Here is a 15,940-nt window from a genome sequence, read left to right on the forward strand (position 1 = left end):
GCCTTCTAAAACCCCAGCGGGTTCTCAGATGGTGCCACATACAGCCCGCCTCCTACCGACACCAACATCGAGTCAAACTGCCCGTACGTAGTTTTTACAAACTATAAACACCAGCTCTCTTAATTCATTCTCAATTCTCAATTAATCCTTTGTTCTTTACTTGGATTGTTCAAATAAACGTGATGGCTCTTCTCTCCTGGGAAACAGCAACGGTTCTTGGTCCTTCTAGCATGCAAAATCATCCCGGCCACACAAGAACGGAGAAACCCACACGCCGACGTCACGCCGCGGACAGCACCGGCAAGGAGCCCAGGCGGAGGCGCGAGCTCTTTCTCACGAAAACGATGGAAACATTGCGGACTCAAACCTGCAGCAGCAGCGTACCAGCGTGAGCTCCGGGTCCTGCAGCCAGGACGGCAGCGCTGCCGGCTGGCTCATCGCCTGGAAGAGCGTGGCCCTCAGCGCACAGTAATTGTCTCCACGGACTCGCCGTATAGAGGTGAACTTCTGCGACACCTCCTCGTAGCCCTGGGTGGAAGCATCAAAGAATTCAAAGTGGGCATTATTGACTTTGGAGGGTAGGGAAAGTTTTATTCCTGTGGGAAAAAACGTGCCCCCCACCCCCGCCCCATCGCTGGAAGAACGAGAACAGGCTGGCGGAGGCCTCCTCGAACTTTTCCCATTCCGGTTTTTATTAATCTGAAGAAATTAACAGATGCTAGTACTGTACAAAACATCAGCATATGTAACAGATCCAACACACGAGAACATATAAATAATATAGCAGATATTATGAAAACACTTCCAGCCCCTGGAGCTGGAGTTAGACGTCCCTTTTCTACACAACTGTTGTTGACACTTACTTATTGATAACCAACTTCTGAGGGGTTTAAGCTGTGTTGAAAGGGACCCTAGCTCTAAAGAAGAGATAGGAAATATAGAGATATATTCCTAGATTTCCTATAGAGAGATATATTTCCTATAGAGAAATATAGAGAGAAACGTACTAAGTTTCCACCTCCATATTTTAAAAAAGTAAAAAAATCCCTTGGGGCGTCTGGGTGGCTCTGTCGGTTAAGTGTGCGACTCGCTTTCGGCTCGGGTCATGATCTTGCGTTGTGAGACCGAGCCCCGTGTCAGGCTCTGTGCTGGGCGTGGCGCCTGCTTAAGATTCTCTCTCTCACTCTCCCTCTGTCCCCCTCGCACACATGCATGCTCTCTCTCAAAAAAAATAAATAAATAAAAAATAATAATAATAATCCCAAGCTTCCATGGTATACTTAAAAAAAGTCCACATGCTAGAAGATATCTGGATAATTCCATTAGACTCTTTAAAAAGTGGATTCAAGTGTCATTCTTATTCAGTCTGGAAGTGAAACGAGGAAATGAAAATGATGAGTGACATACGTGTTCAGTCACTCAAACACAGCCGTCCAAATGGACCATTTTAAAGCCTACTCCAAAAGCAGCCCCCATAAAATGGTCCACAGGCACCGGGCCAAGCTGCTCCTGAGGCTCGAGTGTCAGGATCCACTTTGCTGCCTCCTGCACTTCTCTGGCCTTGTCCTGTGGGCCCTGCTGCCCATCTCACTCGTCCTTGACTGTTGTCACCTGAAGCTCTGCTTCCTCCCCTGCGCTTACACAAAAGGAGCATCGCCCTTAACGTGGGGTGGACACCATGCAGACTGTGCCCAAGTACGGGACCCTCGTTATTAGTTTTCAAGGGGCAAGTCACAGGATGATGTTCTAAGTGGGTGTGAAATGATTTCTTTCCAACAATAAAATTTTGAGAGTTGCGTTTTCATTTAGTGGTCCAATCACTGCAACACAGTAAGGGCCCACCGAGCACCTCTTCCCTTCGGTGGACTCCCAGCTATCCCGGGAATACTCGCGATGGCTAACTCAGCGGTAACTGCATCTTTCCAAATGCACCAATTACTCGTGCTATTTCAGAGGTGACTCAAACTTCTAAAACTAAATTTGGATTTATACACACTTACTTCCAAAAGAATACCCAAAACAAAAATAAACCGTAAGATAAATAAGGGCAAAAAAAAAGAACCGAGACACCCAACTGTTACCAGGCCCCTGAGATGCTCTAATTACTGCCCCGGGTCCCAGAGTGACACTTTTCTAACTGATGTGCCTTTGGTTATTTGGTCACTGAAAGAGTCCAAGTACATGGTCAAATCTTTCTCTAGAACTAAAATCACAAAGAAACGATTTTAGCATGAGTTGCAAAATACGGAATATGTGGATATTCCTTAATAGATACGTTCAGTTATGGACCCAGAGGTGCCAATTGTTAGAACAGATCCTTTAAAGAGTCTGAGGTCATGAAATAAAATTGCAAGTCAAGGAAAGCATTTCTGGGGAAGATGAGAAGACATATGTTAGGTATCCAGCCTCCTGGTTGTCTAGTTTGATATGGGGCTGTTTGGAAAACCTCTAAGCGGACAATACACGTATTTGGCAGATGGCCTCACAAATTTAAATGTTCATGGTCCCAGATATTTCATGAGTGAGCTCTCCACCAAGTGCCTGAGACGTGAGGAGTCTACAGTTCAGACTCGCAGGGCGCAGAGCTAAATTTGGCTCTCAGAGCTTTAAAAGTAGCAGCTACATTCTGAGTAAGGTCAGCCCATTGCAGGGCAAGCATGAGCAGCTGAGGTGCGTGTAGAAGAGGCACACTCGTTTCTATACAAACAAGCTCGGGGGTGCCTGGGTGGCTCAGTCGGTTGAACGTCTGACTCTTGGTTTCGGCTCAGGTCATGATCCCAAGGTCAAGGCATCGGGCACAGTGTCGGGCTCCACAGTGAGCATGGAGCCTCGTTAAGACTCTCTCTCTCTCTCCCTCTGCCCCTCTCCCCCACTAGCACTCTCTAAAATAAAAAAATAAATGAAAACAAGATGTAAAGAAAAGAACAGATGTATACAAATATTTTTAAATTTTAAACCCTAAATAACACAGATCTAAACAACAAAAATAGACACTCCTATCAAATATGACACGTCAGTATCTCTAGTACAAAAGTACATTCAAAGTCATAATGTAAATAATCCCAAGAGAAAAATGACCAAAGGATAAACCCAGAGGTTATAAGAAGGGATGGAAGTTTTAGGTTGAAACTGCTTTAAGTAGCTCAGAAACGGTCAGAGTAGCAATTCCACATCGTTCAACACACTAAGGAATACTGGACTCAGGGTCCATTTGAGGGGAGAACCAACAGGGTGCTGTGGTCGGCCAGTACGCACTGCGGCGGGCCAAGGGTCCAACTGAACAATAACCCAGCCAGTCACAGCAGGACCACGTCATGGGCATCCCCAATGTCTCACAGCCTCAGACACTACCTAGGGGGTATCAATCTATGCAAAGGGACAAGGAGGGGCAGCTCCAGGGACACCCTAAATAAAGGGAGCAGTTCCAGATCCCTTTGCATAAGGAGTGCAGGAGAGCCCAAGCCCCTCAGACAGGAAGGCATGAAACCAAACCCAGGTGGGGACAGCAGGAGGCATGGCATCTGCTGGCCCCTCCCTACGGCTTTTACCACAACAAGCCAGAAGGACCTGGCCCCGAATGACCAAATGACCCCAAGAGGACACCCAAGGACTGACCCTACTCTGAGCAGCACAAATCTACATCTAACAGATATGCTTTTCCAAGAAACTAAGTTACTGAATAACTGATACTGACTCTGTATTAATACTATGATTCAAAACAAGTCCCTTACCTTTGGAGTCCGTTTCCTCATCTCTAAAATTAGAATAGCGATATTTACAACGTCTAATAGCAGTTGTTGTAACTATGTCTAAAAATATAAAACGACATACTACGTAATTACTTATGACAGACTATTTGAAAGGCCTGAACTGTGTGCATGTAGGCACTGTACCTTTTTCATACATGTGGCTTTTTGTGTATTTCCCCTCCATTCTTTTTTGCAGTAGTCCATGATGTCCATTTCAGGAGCTACACTTAATCTGGCTTCTGTTGAAGAATCAAAAACAGGGGTGGGTAATGAAACAAAGCACAAGCAAAACAACAGACGGCTTTACTCAGAGGTTACTTCTTCTCTCACTTCATTCCAAAAAGACCCAGAATCCCCCCAACCTCCCATCATCACCTCACTCCCGGATAACCTGGAGGTGTTCCAGTGGGCCTCCCTCGTCACCATACCTCACTCTCCACACAGCAGCCAGACACTTCAAACTTGAGTCAGACAACAGCCATCATCCCCGGGTTCTGAGAGCTCCAGAACCCCCTGAGTGGAATGGATGTCCTTACTTCCTACCAAGGCCCTTAGGTCCCACCCCCGCCCCACCGCGGCGTCTCTGGCCCCTGCTCCCACCCCACCTGCGGCCTCGCCTGCACTTCTCCGACACACCTGTGGGCCTCCGTCACTCCCTACCTACCGGTCTCTGCTCAAATGTCACCTAACACCCCTAGGTCCCAACGCCCCCCGCACACCTTCACTCTATTCCCCTTCCGCTGTTTTGTTCTTCTTCTTGGCACTGATTACCCCCTGACGTATTTCTTTTTCTGCATTCCTCCCCTAAACCCCCACACATACCCGCACCCACAGACACAACAAGGCATAATTCCTCGACGGCAAGGGCTTATTTTGTGTCTCAGCTGTGATCTTAGCACCTGGCATTGCACTGCCACAGGGTGTCCTAGAATACTGTTCTAATCAAATTAAATGTGCACGTCTCAGCCGTGAAAAAATACATCTACTGGTTTTTAATTAGTTTTTATATCCATTATACAAAGAGATAACAGCTATTTTAACAAAAACTGTATCTGTCTTTATTTATTTATACTCTGCCTGATCCCAAAAGGCTGTAAAGCTGCTGACAATAAGCCAGAAGCTAACGGAGCTCTCAATGTTAGCTGAACCACGGACCTCATTTGACTCGAACGATACGTTAAAAATACGACTTGCAATCAGGCAAATTATATAATAAAAAATGGCTTTTAGATTTGCCTTATTTAAAATATAAGGTATGGGTTTGATTTGTGTATACATGTATGCACACGCATGGGTGTGTGTGTTTTAGGAAGAAAGTGAAGGAAATTCTCAGGCGCATCTCGATCTCCTTTTTAAATTATTGAAGAAGTAAACGTCAGCGAGGAAATTAGGATACAAACACAGAAGTACCTTACAAGGTATTTACTCCTGAGGAAGGAGTAAATTAAAAACACACTCAGCCCAATTCAACAAACATTTACTGAATGTCTGACATGTGCCAAGCACTGAGCTGGAAACCGGGGTCACGAAGGCCGTTAAGACCCGGACTCTGTCCCGAATGGGTCTGTAGACGGAAGAAGAAAAGACCACAGGCATTCACAATCCAGGGTGTGATGGGTAGAGGCATGAGTAAGGAACACAAAGTCCTTTCTGCAGATAACATACATACAATTCTCTGGGGCCTAAGTCAGGACCCGCTTAAACGTAAACACACCTTGAAGCATAACACACAGACACCACAGTTCTCGATGCTGCACAGCCAATCCTCAAATGCAGACCCATCGGTGCTTAACTTCAAAAACCATTTTTTGAGTGTCTACGCAGTGGAGGGAAGAGCTCCTCGTATCTGCCTTCTCACTCACCTCCCCACAACGCACAAGGAACTGCAAACATCCAGAGTTGAGGACACTGACTGGGCCACGATTTTCCACCAGGCAGTGTTGTGAGCCTGTCCGGACAGCACACGTCCAGCTCAGGAAGGACATCGTGGGAACAAAGTCCAGCCTTCCTGCTCTCCCAGCCCGTGTTCCTCATTCCTGCCCACACCAGCGAAAGCCCTGGGCCCCGGGCAGGGTGGGCCTGGTCACTGGCCCAAAACCAAGAGGAGGAGGAGGAGACCTCACGAGATCGAGAGGACAAGTCACAGGCCACAACCCTGTGCTGAACGAGAGGCCTGCAGGAGGTAATGAGGGTTGGAAAAGGGAGGACCCACACGGCTACTAGCATCAAAATGACACTCTAAGTCCCGTCCTGCAGCTGTTCTTGGGAGGAAGGCTCCAACAACCTCCGCACGCCCTCCTCTAGGACAGGAGCTAGAGGCACAGGACAGGCAGTGCCTGACCTCAAGCAGCTCTCTTTCTTTCTTTCTTTCTTTAACTGCAAACTACAGACTCCGTTACTATTTCCAAGAACGAACGTTGTTTTTTAAGCGTTTGTTCATTTCTGAGAGAGAACACGCACCAGCAGAGAAGAGGCAGAGACGGACGGAGGATCCAAAGCAGGTTCCATGCTGACAGCACACAGTTCAAGCTTGGGGCTTGAACTCCCAAACCGTGTGATCGTGACCTAAGCCGAAGTCTAAGACGCTTAACCAAATGAGCCACCCAGGAGCCCCAAGAAAGAACATTTCAAATGGCAAAAAAAAAAAAAAAAAAATCCAAAGGAGAAACTGAAAACTAGGTGATAACCAGGAGCTCAAATAACCAAGAGGTCTGGTCCTAACCCCCATACGGTAACAAAGACAAGGAGTCAGAACCTGGAAAGATGGGCACTTAAAACTGAACTTCAGAAAGCTGGGACTCTCAGTCAAAGGGCAGGCTAGGGCAAGAATCACACTTTTTCTGTAACGGGCTAGAAAATAAATAACGTAGGCTCTGAGAGCCGTAAGGTTTCTGACACAATTACTCAACTTTACCATGTGTGAAAGCCATCACACATAATATGTAGACTAAGAAATTCCAATAAAACTTTATCAAACTAGGTGGCACATCAGATTTGGCCAGGAAGCCATAGTTTGCCAGCCCCTGGGCCCTTTTGTTAATGAAAGGTGTTTTCACTAATAAAGAGAGAGTAAAAGAAAACTTTCTGCATTCGTCCGGGCTCTGGCTTGGGAAAGAGGAAGTCTCCCAGAGAATTCATAATCACAGGCTGGCTCTCATACAGGGACAGGGCGGGAATTCAGATTAGCCCCAAGACCCTGGAAATTCAAGTTTAGAAATTAACATAATGTGGCCCAAGGTTGGTGGCACCCCGGGTGCCTAGCGGGAACAAGGCCAAACTCTCTCACACTCGAGACAGGGCGCACGAGCCCTATAGAGAAATGCAAAATCTGAGCTTGCAATTCAAACTTCGAAGAAACAAGAAACAAGCAAAACTAGCACAGGGCGTAATTAGACCTGCTAAGATTTTCAGGGAATGAATTGTTCAGATCCAGAAGACTACGTTTTAAATGCTTAAAGAAATAAAAGGAGTAAGAAACATGAGCAAAGGGCAAAAAACTATCAAAAAGAGACCAGGCAAACCTGAAGGGAAGACAGAACTTTTTAAAAAAAGAAACATTTTATTTTAAAATTTTTTTTTTCAACGTTTATTTATTTTTGGGACAGAGAGAGACAGAGCATGAACGGGGGAGGGGCAGAGAGAGAGCGAGACACAGAATCGGAAACAGGCTCCATGCTCCGAGCCATCAGCCCAGAGCCTGACGCGGGGCTCGAACTCACGGACCGCGAGATCGTGACCTGGCTGAAGTCGGACGCTTAACCGACTGCGCCACCCAGGCGCCCCAGAAACATTTTATTTTTAAATCTCTACACCCAATGTGGGGCTTGAACTTACATCCACAAGATCAACAGTTGCACGCTCTACTGACTGGGCCAGCCAGGCGCCCCCAGAACTTTTCCAAAAAAGAAAGAAAAGAAAAGAGATCCGAAGAAATAGTACAGGATGGAACAGGGGCTACAAGAAAAAAATCTACGAAAGGGCACGTCATGAAGAGCTTGGATGACTGAAGGAGGCCAGCACACATCTACTTAGAGTTCTGGAAGGAGTGAGCAGAGAGAATGAGAAGAAGACAATATTCAAGAAGATAATGGCTGAGAATTCTCCCAAACTGATGCAAACTAGGCATCTAGGGATTCAAAAGGAAGAAAACCTCAAGCAGCGCGTTTTTAAAAGTCCACCCTTCACAGACATCAGAAAGAAACTGCAGAAAAACACGACACATTATCTACCAAGGGTTGGTGTGAGCGCAGTACTGCCACTCCCCCAGAAACGACAAGACAACGGGATAGTCCTCAAAAAGGTCACAGAAAACACCTGCCCGTCTGGAGTTATTCAACAACAAAGTGAAATAGAGAAGTTTTCCAGCAAACAGAGCATCCCACCAACAGACCCTTCAAGAGGCACTTCCCAAGGATCTTCTTTCAGGAAGGGCAACGAACCCAGAAGGACTGAGATGCAGGAAGGAGTGTAAAGGGATCCACTCCGGCCTCGGACTAAAGCTGGAAATGACACAGCTCACTGAAAAGCTAAAACACCCGCAGCATGTGGAGGGCGACGCTGGCGGGCAGAGTCGAACCGCCGCAAAGCAAGCCAGCGGGCCCCGCAAATGCAGCAGGGACACCCAATGACGAAGGAACCGCTTGCTCCCCAGGAATACGAGTAACCAGGAAGGCCTCTGCGTCCAAAGTGAATCGTGTGCAGCGGCAGCAGCAGAAACAGAGCACCTGCGGAAACTTCACGGAGGACGGAGCAGTGTGGCCAAGGAACGCCCCTGACTGGACGCCTACAGAGAACGTCTTCGAGGGCTAGCACGGTAAAGAGGTCCACCAACTCCTTGTGAGGACAACTCAAGGAAGCCTTGAACATGATCAAAAACCCCGCTTTGTATCATTTGTTCCTAATCACGCGCATGACAATTATTTGTGTTAACCATAAAGTACACAGCAGTTAGTTCTCAAAACCGACCGGCAGCACACTCGCATGACACAGGTCATGAGAGAGACGGTGGCGCTGGTGGATCGTTTATGGAGCATCCCCCGAGTGGAGCACCCCCACTCGGCCCCAGCGGGGACCAGCCAGGGAAGGCCCTGCCGGCCATGCGCCCAGGGGAGGAGGCCGGGGGTAAGGCCTCACCCTAGCGGCAACGGGCCCGTGGGTTCTGGGCGCGGTGAGAAGAGCAGGCATAACTGAGCAGAAACACGGACAAAAAGCCATGAAACAATCAGAGGATTCGGGCTACTGATCCCGTGATCGCTCTTTCTCACAAGCCAGTGGCATCCACGTGGCCACCTGCGTGCCAAGACGCATGGAGCCAGCTTCTCAAGAAGTCCTTCCGCTGGAAAGGAAACGTGCATTTCAAATCCAAACTCTCCCTCTAAGAATATGAGGGAAATCATGAACTGAGGGAGGTGGCGTCACGAGATTAAGCAGATCCGCACGCTGCGAAACTGATACGAATGTTGAGAACGCAGGGAGAACATTGGCATGAAATTTTTAAAACCTCAGGAACCGGTACTCCCCAAACATACCTCAGCAAAATGGATAACGAGACGCAGCTAAGGCCATACGCAGAAGAATGTTTCCTAGGAAGCAGGTCTCAGTATTTTATGGAAACGGATACAGCGATTTAACTGCATTTTCTACTATAAATAGTAAGAAGTCTATGAATAAAACAATTCCAAACATACCTGATAACCCTCTTTCATGTATAAGTAATTCTTTCTCCTTTTCTATTTCAGCCGCGTCACGATACATGTCCTCCTCACTGAAATCACACCAAATTAGACATTTCAAAAATTTGTTGCACTGGCATTTTCCCTCTTATTACAGTATGCGCTTGCTTAAAAAATCTGTAAGACACGAAAAGTTTAACTTTTTCCTGTTAACGTGATGATGACTGAGAAAGTATGGCTCTCAAATCCTGGTTGCACATGTTGCTATCACTCCACAGTTTCTTATGTCACAAGCAAATTTTACAAACACTACTTTAAAAACAAGGACAGGAAAACATCAGTTATTACACGTCCTCAACGCTAAAAGCCCTCCCAAGGCTCCTCCTGCTCCCTGACCCCCACGCTCACGCTGCCACCCACGTCCTGTGGCGCGGATCCCTACTGGCCCACGAACTTGAACTGCTGCCAATCTGACTGACTCGGGACTTACATGACAGGTTCCTGAAGAGTCTCCAGTCTGATCTAGTGACTGAACGAGAACCTACTATGTACTAGAGAAGGAAGAGAACCCCACGGGTGCTGGATGAGGATTGAAAAAGGGTGTCTCCTTTGCCCCGCGAGATAAACCACAACCTGACAATGATGAGAAACAGAAATACCAGCTCTATCTTGGCTCAAACCACAAGACACGTGAAAGCCCCCACAGTCCCAAGGTGGACCAAGAGTAAGTGACAAGAGGACAGGACAGTCTCCACGCCGGTGGACGGTACGACCAGTAAACCCGCAGAATCCCGGAAAGGCTCAGGGACCAGAGCCAAGTACTGGCTGGTGTACACGTAGGGTGAAATCAGACCCCTAATTCCCTGCAGTCCCTCCCCATGACAGCACAGCCCCAGTCCTCACGCCAGACAGAGGCTCCAGGTGCCAATGAATCACAGGAAGGGGTTAATAAGGTTAATGACAAATAAGGAATTAAGCGACCGACCCGAGAAACTCCCATCCCCGGTGACCGCGGCACCCCAGCTCCCAGCACATGGCCCAGCACGGCAGGGGAAAGAGGAAGGAAGAGGTGAGCGGGAGCAAGAGACAGAAGGGGTACTGAGAGAAGCAGACCGAAGTGGGGAATCTAACAAACCCACCTTCTCCCACGTCACTGAAACCCTACGATGGCTCCCAATAAGCAGGCAGGTCTACACGTGGGCCTAACCCGCCACTGTAGCCTGCAGGCCACGATTCCTCTCCGCACAGCCACGCTTCAGTCCAAACACCGGACCAACACCAGCCTCTGCTTTTACACCTGTGACTGGCTCCATCCGCTCCCTCTGCTTGCACGGCTCACTGCTTAGCACATCAGGACACACACAGCACGGGCGGCCCCGCCGCAGAGCGCCGTGGCTAGCGTGGGGGCCCGGAAGTCATGTCAGGGTTTAGCCGCTCCTTGGCACCTTACAGCCCTGTGTGTGGGACCGTGGAACTAAACTAGCTGTAACTCTCAGCACCTAGATTTAACTACCTGTGAACAACAGACAGTACTCTCCTCAAAAGACTGTTGTAAAAAGACACATATAAAACACGAGCGCTCTAAAAAGTTAGCTATTCTCCTTCTCATACTACGGCACTGGTGCAGAGTATTAATAAACGGTTTGCCCGATGGTCATTTCCTGTTCCTTTTTTTCTTTCTAAATAAAGGCGATGGTGTGTGTGCGTGCCTATTTTTTAAAACACCGTGGGGCTGAGGGGACATATTAGGAAAAGGTACTTTCCATGTGCTCTGACCCCCGTGAGATTCCAAGTAAAAGGTATGGTGTCACCCAGGGAGCCCACGCCAGAGGTAAAAGCAAACAGAAACCAGATTCGCGGGGACCAGACATCAAACGCCTAAAATAAAAAGTGACTAAATATGTTAGTTCTTCTTTCAATAATTTTGTGGTAACTTCTGGCCTCCTTGCTAGCTTTATCGAACAGGAGAGAACTTGATCCTGTAAGACAAGCATTTAAGTGAACCACTTTCTTGATCATCATCAGAAGCATGTCTTCAGGCAAGCCACTTCCCTAATCTTGGCCTCCGTTTTCTCATCTTCAAAGCGAGAGGAGTAGACTAGATCCGCATGATCTACATGGTTCCTCCTCGAGGACTTAAGTTCTAACACACTATCAACCTATGTGTTGTTAAAAAAAAACTGTACTTCGGGCGAATTCTGTGGCTACGCCGCAGGCACATTTGGGTATACTTTTGTCCTCTTCCTTTTTAACCTGCAAAATAACCAAAGTGCAATCAGGACACCAGTGCCCAGAGGAAGTTCCCTAAAGGAGCATCTCTCAGGACAGCCACACGTACAAATTGGCACCAAGGCCAATAGGAAAGGAACAAGGAGAAGTCAACATGAGAACAAAATGCAAAGGGAAGACAGAGTAGAAGGAAAGATTATTGGAAATAAAAAGCAGTGATTCAAGATACACAAAAGCAGCAAAGCAGAAACTGACGAATGGGAGGCCAGAGCACATTCAAATTACTTTAGCCACAATCAGATTTCATTCAGATCCTGTGCACAAACGTTTGCTAACGTCCCTAGCCCCCAAGGACAAGCATTCAAGGACATTTGCTAACTTCACAAAGCCACCAAGGAAATTGTAATATGGCCTTTAATTCCTTGGAGACAGAATAAATTTTAAGTTTAAGCAGTAAGTTCCATTAGTATGGTCAGAGAAGAAGATATTTAACAGCCAAAATGAAATAGTCCCCCAACATAAGGACAATCAACTGGAAAGAGAGAGAGATGTGACAGCAAGAAAAATAAAAATTTTAAGAAATTAGTTCACTCAATATATTAAAGCTGAAAATAATGGCAAATGAAACATTTACCAATTTATTATAAATACGTACTATTTATAAGTGTATTATTTATTATTTATGTTTTTGTTGTATATTAATTATATTTAAATAGCTAGAAGCTTGAATTTTTGTTATGAGAAGGGAGGATAGTGAAATAATGAAAAGAAAAAGGATATTACGTTGTAAGATAAAATTGTCAATGCTGGTCAGTTTCAGAAATTTGGTAATTTTTTGTGTTTATGAGTCAAGTTGGAGTAGGAATGGGGAGTGTCTACCATTTGGCACTAAAGAGGCCACCAAAGCCCAACGACTCAAATGATCACCACCACAAAAGCCTTCCTTCTAGAAAATATACCGATAGCTAGAAAACTAAGACAAAGTCTTAAATGTGACTTGATTTTGGGGGGACCATGGCATTCGTGAATCATGCTCAATTACACAACTCAGTTAAATTTCAAAACCAAAATCCTAGTAAGTTCTACTTAGAAAATTCCTAGAAATTCTTAGTTTAGCACCATAATGTTATTTTAAAGTGTATATTTTCAAGCCCCCGTTTTCTCCTAAGCTAGAGATGAAATATTTTATTCTTAATATTAAGGCAATATACATGATTAAGTTACATGCCTTTGCAGACTAAATCATAATCTCTCTTGCTCTGTTTAAAGACCTGAATTAACAATAAATTTTTGAAAACTTAATTTAAAAAGGCTTACTACAAACAGACAAAATTATACTATTGCCAAGAACAAAAGCTATAAACTAAAAATACATCAGTCAGTGAAGCAAGACATTTCTGCAAAGCCAGTTTTTCAATTTCTGATACAAGTAAACGGGTTATATGAAAAAACTCAATTCTAACTTCTATGCAAAGCTAAGACAGCATGTTAACCACTCACCATTATGAACACTTGCATTAAGTTCCCCTCTGTTGCCTAAAAAGGCTAAACTGAGTATGACTTTGTTCGGCTCTCTGGACTTGAACGCTGCCGTTCATGCTTAACTTGGCCTATCCTAGAACGCCAATGGCCCAGGCAGTGTTGGTGAGACGGTGTCAACCGTGGGACAGCAATGTACCTTCCCACAAAGGCACAGGAAAAGCAAAGAGCACTCAACCCAGCCTCTCTCCACCACTTAGCGGCTGTAGAGATGGGTGAACAACACATCAAATGCAGGAAAGTACCGGCACCCAAGCCAAAATTCCACCTCCCTTCTGCGAGTGGACTTTCCATGACTGGCTCATGCTACTCCAGAGGTATCTGGGGACAACCCAGACATCCTCAACAATGAGGCTGGAAACAAGCTTTACATCCAGGTGGGAGAAGGGGCAGGAGGGAGTAGCTGTTACCCTATCAAACATACCCCGCAGGAGGTAAGGAGGCAGGTGGGAAAACACATAGCAATACCCAAGAACAATGGTTTAACAACTTGTTGTTCACAGCCCTTCTGAAAATCCACAGCTTTCATCAGAAGCTCAGCCCAGAAAATACATGTAAAATTTCACCTTCAATTTCAGAGGGGCTCACAGACACGCTCTCCACCACACACAGTCCTAAATTCAAACCATGTCCCACCATCAGGCGGACAAAGAAGGGCCTCGAAGTAGTCTTGCTTCTGAATTCCCTAAGCATGTCTAGCCTGGCCACCAACCATGTCCCAAGACCATCTTGGTCCTCAAGATTACCTTAGCTAAGGGCAAGAAGTAGATACAGCCTAAGTCTTGAAATGGAGGGGTAGGGTGAGCAGGGGATAAAGCACGGCCAACCTGCTCATAGGAACAGTGAGGAAGCTTCAAGAAAAGTCAACCAAATCTGGTCTGATCTAAGACTTCTTCAAGTCAGACCCTAAGTCATCTTGTGAGCCATCCTTAAGGCCTGCCCAGAGGATGACAACCACAGCTCTCAAACAAGCTAGGAGAGGTCATTATAAATCATGTTCCTCTGCCTGGTTTTGCTGAGAAAGCCAGAAAGAGATGGGGGGGAGGTTCCCACTGAGGCATCAGGGAACCTGGCCCTCAAACCTCTTCCGTCTCCCTGGCCGAGCTGCACCTCTGGAATCTGCACCTGTTTCCTAACGTGTAAAATGGCAAACCTAGGCTGTTTTTTTGTTTTTGGTTTTTTTCCAGATTTCTTTCAGACCAAGTCTGTAATTCTGACAGCAGTAAGAGGTGTGCCTCAAAACCTTTTGGGAAAGAGTGCTCCTCACCATGACCTATTTCCCCAGGTTCTGACTCAGGAAACTTGCCAAATAATTATGCATACTTTCAGGAACATGATTCTGGCTCCAAAGTTCCTGCATCTCACGGGGGCATGAGAATGCTGGGGCCAAGGCTAAGGTGCAGCTTCTGGGGGCAGGGTCTCTAACCAGGGAGTCACGGCTCAGACCACCAGGGCAAAAGCAAGGGAGGAGCAGTTAGAAACCAGCATGAGCTGTGAAGGGGCAGAAGCAGAAGGCACCCCCACCTCCCCCAGCCTACTTTACCCTCTGGGAAGTCTGCAGTAGTTCTCCAACCCAGAGAGCAAACCTGCAGCCAGAGAGCACATCAGCTCACACGTGGGTCTGTAGAGCGGTTTCAATTTTAAAAATCAAGGTATTCCATTAAGAAGTCAGGGTATTGGGATTCTTTAAATACAGAAAACCCAGCAAGCAGAGGATAGAACCTAGTGGACTCTGACCCCAACAACAATGGACACAGCTATCCAGGAACCAATGGCCCACACCTGGCCAGCCTCACTCGCTTAGGTTACCTGCAGAGCTCCTGGGGTGGGGGAGTTTGCGACTGCCTATTGCAAAGCTTTCCAGATAGCCATTAACACATTAAGTGTGGATACTACCATCCCAGAGGGTTTAGATGCTCAATAAATGAGAATGTCAACGCCCATGATAAAGAACCAGGCACAGGAGAGTTACTATAATACACTAGCTGTATACCAGGCCTGCCAAACACCCCTTTTTAGGAAATGCCAAAAAAAAAATCTAATTTGAACACACCTTACAATTCAACTTGCCAGCCAATTAAGCTGTCAAAATAGTTATCTGAGTGCTTTCATCAATTCTGAAATTCAAAGACATTTATATGTGCCTAGAACCTGAAAGTGTAGAAAAAGTTGCAGCCTTCAAGTTTACACTTCGCTTCCACCTTCCCCCCAGACCCTTGCTAAAACTATAAACTCTTCCAACTTAAGCTGCCTTCTTTACAGTTCGCTAAAAAACTGCTCTAACCAGCACTATCTTTCGTGCTTAAAAGTAACGGGGGTGGGGGTGGGGGTGGGGGTGGGGAGGAGGAGAGCTTGTTAAGCTCCTAACGGGCAAAAGAGAATTGGGTCAGACTCGGTCCAAAGTCTATTCAACAGGTGGGGCGTTCATCAAGCGGCAACTTGCCTTCCAAGAACAAACTTGTCGCATGGTTCAGTTTTCTTTTGGCCGTGATAGAAGCAACCTTACTTCCTTCCCCAACTAGGTCGGAGGAAAGATTCACTGGGAGTTAGTTATAACAATACGCTTTTCCGGTTTGTTTCCCAAGTTCCCGGAGCTCTGTTTTAACTTTGGAGCAACGCAGATGTAAAAACAGAGGGCACTGGGTGACCAGGACTGTGAGCCGGACCCTGCGGGGAAACTATCTGTACGGACACTGGATGCAAGTGTCTTCGAATTCCTCTCCGTCGCCGACGACCTTACCCCGAATACAG

General features: G+C 46.5%; 1 protein-coding gene across 4 annotated transcripts in view; it reads right to left on the reverse strand.

Annotated features, from left to right (window-relative positions):
- The window catches only part of OTULIN (OTU deubiquitinase with linear linkage specificity), a 32,440-nt gene that overhangs the window by 16,101 nt on the left and 399 nt on the right, over positions 1–15,940 (reverse strand). The window contains exons 1-4 of one of the 4 annotated variants that reach the window (XM_030332392.1): positions 15,633–15,932; positions 9,437–9,513; positions 3,894–3,988; positions 385–528 (exon numbers count right to left, since the gene is read on the reverse strand). In XM_030332392.1, coding sequence (XP_030188252.1) covers positions 385–528; positions 3,894–3,988; positions 9,437–9,503 — 306 coding nt within the window. In that variant the 5' untranslated portion in view covers positions 9,504–9,513; positions 15,633–15,932. The other 3 variants (XM_030332376.1, XM_030332385.1, XM_030332366.1) reach the window with 3 other exon arrangements.

The sequence above is a fragment of the Lynx canadensis genome, chromosome A1 (genome assembly GCF_007474595.2).
Source record: "Lynx canadensis isolate LIC74 chromosome A1, mLynCan4.pri.v2, whole genome shotgun sequence".
Classification (NCBI taxonomy): Eukaryota; Metazoa; Chordata; class Mammalia; order Carnivora; family Felidae; genus Lynx; species Lynx canadensis.